Below are 4,033 nucleotides of genomic sequence, written 5' to 3' on the forward strand. Positions count from 1 at the left end.
TACTACGAAAAGTATCTAATTGATACACATGTGACAAATATAGGATAAAAATCCCAAACCAATACACTCGTGAACCGCCACGTACCATTTAACTCAATAATTTGACCGTTAGATTTAACGAAATCTAACGGAGAGTAAATTGTCATAAGCGTACCAATTTGACATAATTTTTTCACAAGTATACCAGGTTTGAGGTTTTTTATGAAAAAAAAATAGTTTTGGGTAAATTTGTCATAAATATACCGGTTTAGGATTTTCCGTACTATTAACACTTCTTTGAAAAATGTTTCTCGAAAGTTCAATATAAATGAATTAAAATAATAATATATTTGTGTTTAGCAAAGATATTTAGGCATATATTAATTTTAAATACAAAAATTGCCATTAACTAGGGTGGTTTTGCTTAAGTGTTAAACCAAAAGTACGTTTTGACTTGTATGTAAAAAATTAAAATACATTCCAAATCTTCTAGAATACCAAAATGTTATATGTTAATCTACCTTTGAATTGTCATCTACCGTGAAAATTTAAAATTCAAATTAAATATCTTTAATTAAGAATAAAAAGAAGAAGCGAGAATCAATTCAGAGACGCCCAAATTAATTTATTTTTTTACATGATACAATTAATTATCTTTAAAGAAATATTTTGCAAATAGTCCTCCTCCTCCATTTTCCCGCACCTTCCATCGGAAACCGCAATGTAGAATGCCCGAACGACACGCCACTATGTTCCTGCTTTTCTTCAACCAATTTCAATCTCGCTGGCCAAAAAAAAAAAAAAAAAAGACAAATAAATGAATTATCGGATGACTAAAAGCGAAACTACCATTCAAGCTTGACCTCATGTCTTGCCACGTGTCCATCTCTCGTTGGCCTATCTCGTCGTCTTCTTCTCCAAGCTTGTATTCCCCAATCAACGAAAGACTGTTAGCTTCGAAGAAGGTAAAAACCACCTAACCTTTACAGCTATAAGAATCCCGCGAATCCATCTCCTCTCTCCCCCTCTCTCTCACAGATATTGACCATGGATCGCCGCCTCTCTCTCCTCCTCGTCTCCTCCCTCCTCGCCGCCGCCCTCGCCGCCGCGTCGGCGACGGAGGGCCTCTCCTCCGGCGATGCCGACCCGCTGATCAGGCAGGTGGTGGACGGCGCCGCCGGCGACGGGCAGGGCGCTCTGTCCGATCACCACCACTTTGCCCTCTTCAAGAAGAGGTTCGGGAGGTCGTACGGCTCCCAGGAGGAGCACGACTACAGGTTTGGGGTCTTCCGCGCGAACCTCCGCCGCGCGAGGCGGCACCAGAAGCTCGACCCCTCGGCCGTCCACGGCGTGACGCAGTTCTCCGACCTGACCCCGTCGGAGTTCAGGAGGACGCACCTGGGGCTTAGGAGCAAGGTCAAGCTGCCCAAGGACGCGAACCAGGCGCCGATCTTGCCCACCGAGGATCTGCCGGCAGATTTCGATTGGAGAGATCATGGAGCTGTCACCCCTGTAAAAAATCAGGTACTTTTGTTTCCGCGAAATTTGATCCTCGTAATTTATGTTCTCTGATTGGAATGTTTACGTAAGTTTTATTTGTGTGAACCGGGGAATCACGTTGGAGATTCTCAGTCGGGACATGGGGACGTAGTTTATCATTAGATTCTTACTGGAAGTTGAATTTTCCTGCTTGATTGATAGATTTGTTGAAGTTATTTGCGACGATTTTTGTCCGACCTTTGAAGTTCAATGTTTCTCCCCTTGGAGATTTTGTACCCTGCGTAGTGTGTGCATCCGTCGAATTTGATGATTGATTGGTGAGTTTTTCGCCTGAATTAATGGTCTATTTGACAAATATGGATCTGTTTCGCCTAGCTAGGAAGTAGTATATGCGACTCTTGTGATAATATATGAGAGTTGACTTTTGGATTGGAAACTTTGCTGGCGAGTTCTGGGGATTTGAATGGTTGTTCGTGGGCTTCTGTATTGTTCTCTTTAATCTGGAAGTAAAATTCGTCCACAGTTAAGCGTTGCTTTGTCTGATGGATTGAATTAATTGTGATTGATTTCATGCGAGATTAGGGTTCATGCGGATCCTGCTGGAGTTTCAGCACCACTGGAGCCTTGGAAGGTGCAAACTACCTTGCAACCGGGAAACTTGTTAGCCTCAGCGAGCAACAGCTTGTGGACTGTGATCACGAGGTTTGTTATCATGCCTCGTAACGTGCCCAATCATTCATGCGTCTTTATGCCTAGTTTTTCCATTTGGTCATATGAGTGAACGATATAAATTACTTTTTGTCCTAAGTTTTCAGTTCTGATGTGCATAAGCTAGGAAAAATCACTAGTTCTGATTTGTCTTTTGCCCAATATGTCTGGATGTATGTCTGTGTTAAAATCATGCAGCCCTACAGAAAATGAAATACATTTTGGTTTTTAAGCATATTAGTCTGGGTTTCTTGTCGTGTTGAATGCTGTGATGTTGATTTCTCATGATGAAACTATGTGTGATTCTGGGTGTATTTCCTCAATCGAGCTTGTGTACCTCTGTAGTGTGATCCAGAAGAACCAGGTTCCTGCGACTCAGGTTGCAATGGCGGTTTGATGAACAGTGCCTTTGAATACACTCTCAAAGCCGGCGGCCTTATGCGAGAAGAAGACTACCCGTACACCGGTACTGATCGTAGTAGTTGCAAATTCGACAAGTCAAAGATAGCGGCATCCGTTGCCAACTTCAGTGTTGTTTCCCTCAATGAGGATCAAATTGCTGCAAATCTTGTGAAGAACGGTCCGCTAGCAAGTAATGATATTTTCTAGTTCTTAGACCTTAACAAATCTTTTGTTGAGCGCCAAAGATATGCATTGATTCACAGAAAACAAAGATGTGATCCATTCTTACGCATTTCAATCTGTTTTGCTTGAATGCAGTTGCCATCAATGCAGTGTTCATGCAGACGTATGTTGGGGGCGTTTCATGCCCATACATATGCTCTAAGAGGTTGGATCACGGGGTCTTGCTGGTAGGGTATGGCTCTGCTGGTTATTCTCCCATCAGAATGAAGGAAAAGCCCTACTGGATCATAAAGAACTCATGGGGAGAGAGCTGGGGAGAGAATGGATACTACAAAATCTGCAGGGGCCGCAATATATGCGGAGTGGACTCCATGGTTTCCACCGTCGCTGCTATTCACACCACCAAACAGTAGGTTAACTATTGCCTCTGCAAAGCTGTTCCACCGCTTCACAGTAGGTTGACCATTTACCTATGCATGTACATAAGGCGTGTTATATTATTATGGCAATTCAGCTTCATGAAAGAACTTTTATTTCTCGGATTCTACCAAAACATTCATCCGATACAATGTTTATGAAATTGTACGGCAACTGGAATGCTACTTTATGTTTTATTTCCATTATCATACATCTATGGTCACCTTCCCATGTGATGACGTTGTTAAGGCTGAGCCGGGGGCCTTCATTTTTAGCTGCTAACTAATTTCCTGTTCAGCCTAATATTTTCTCAAGTTTTATGAGCTCCAAACCCAATCCTGAAAATCCTGGAAATTCCATTGATTATATCTCATACCAGAGCCCATGTCTTCATTTTTTGCTGTTAACTAATTTTCCTGTTCAGCCTAATGTTTCTCAAGTTTCATCAGCTCCAACCCAATCCTGGAAATTCCATTGATTATATCTCATACCAGGGCCCATGTATTTCTAGTTTCCACCATTATACGGGATGGATCTAACGATACATCAACTTGTTGAAACATAGTGTGTTGTGCGCATTGCCAGTGGTCATCGACTTTAACTTTGGAACATCCTAAAAAACTTGCCAAAATATCTTTGGTTTCGCAGGTAAAATTGAATGGTATTAGATATGTTCTAGTAAAGGTCAGCCTATCGTTTTGTTATAAAGAATGTGTATTGACCTCTAGAGGGTATCATGGATATTTGTTGCCAAATGTTCTTTGCAATGGTGATGTATTCAGACTGAACAAGTAAAGTGCCATTAACTGACCATCTTTTTAGATGGATTTCATTGAAGACGATC

At 41.7% G+C, this 4,033-nt stretch overlaps 1 protein-coding gene across 1 annotated transcript; it reads left to right on the forward strand.

The window, feature by feature from the left end:
• Positions 1–976: 976 nt before the first annotated feature.
• Positions 977–3,395, forward strand: LOC115754610 (probable cysteine protease RD19B). Its single transcript, XM_030693682.2, has 4 exons — positions 977–1,503; positions 2,062–2,181; positions 2,533–2,779; positions 2,908–3,395. The coding sequence occupies exons 1-4, from the start codon at positions 1,027–1,029 to the stop codon at positions 3,183–3,185; spliced, it is 1,122 nt and encodes a 373-aa protein (XP_030549542.1). The 5' UTR covers positions 977–1,026; the 3' UTR covers positions 3,186–3,395.
• Positions 3,396–4,033: the final 638 nt, after the last annotated feature.

Source organism: Rhodamnia argentea, chromosome 5 (assembly GCF_020921035.1).
Source record: "Rhodamnia argentea isolate NSW1041297 chromosome 5, ASM2092103v1, whole genome shotgun sequence".
Taxonomy (NCBI): Eukaryota; Viridiplantae; Streptophyta; class Magnoliopsida; order Myrtales; family Myrtaceae; genus Rhodamnia; species Rhodamnia argentea.

Excerpts from the sequence above, each read along its gene's own strand:
- LOC115754610 (XM_030693682.2), top strand. The coding sequence starts at position 1,027 with ATGGATCGCCGCCTCTCTCTCCTCCTCGTCTCCTCCCTCCTCGCCGCC. Across the intron at positions 2,182-2,532 it reads TTGTGGACTGTGATCACGAG|TGTGATCCAGAAGAACCAGG; the intron begins GTTTGTTATCAT and ends GTACCTCTGTAG. Across the intron at positions 2,780-2,907 it reads GAAGAACGGTCCGCTAGCAA|TTGCCATCAATGCAGTGTTC; the intron begins GTAATGATATTT and ends GCTTGAATGCAG.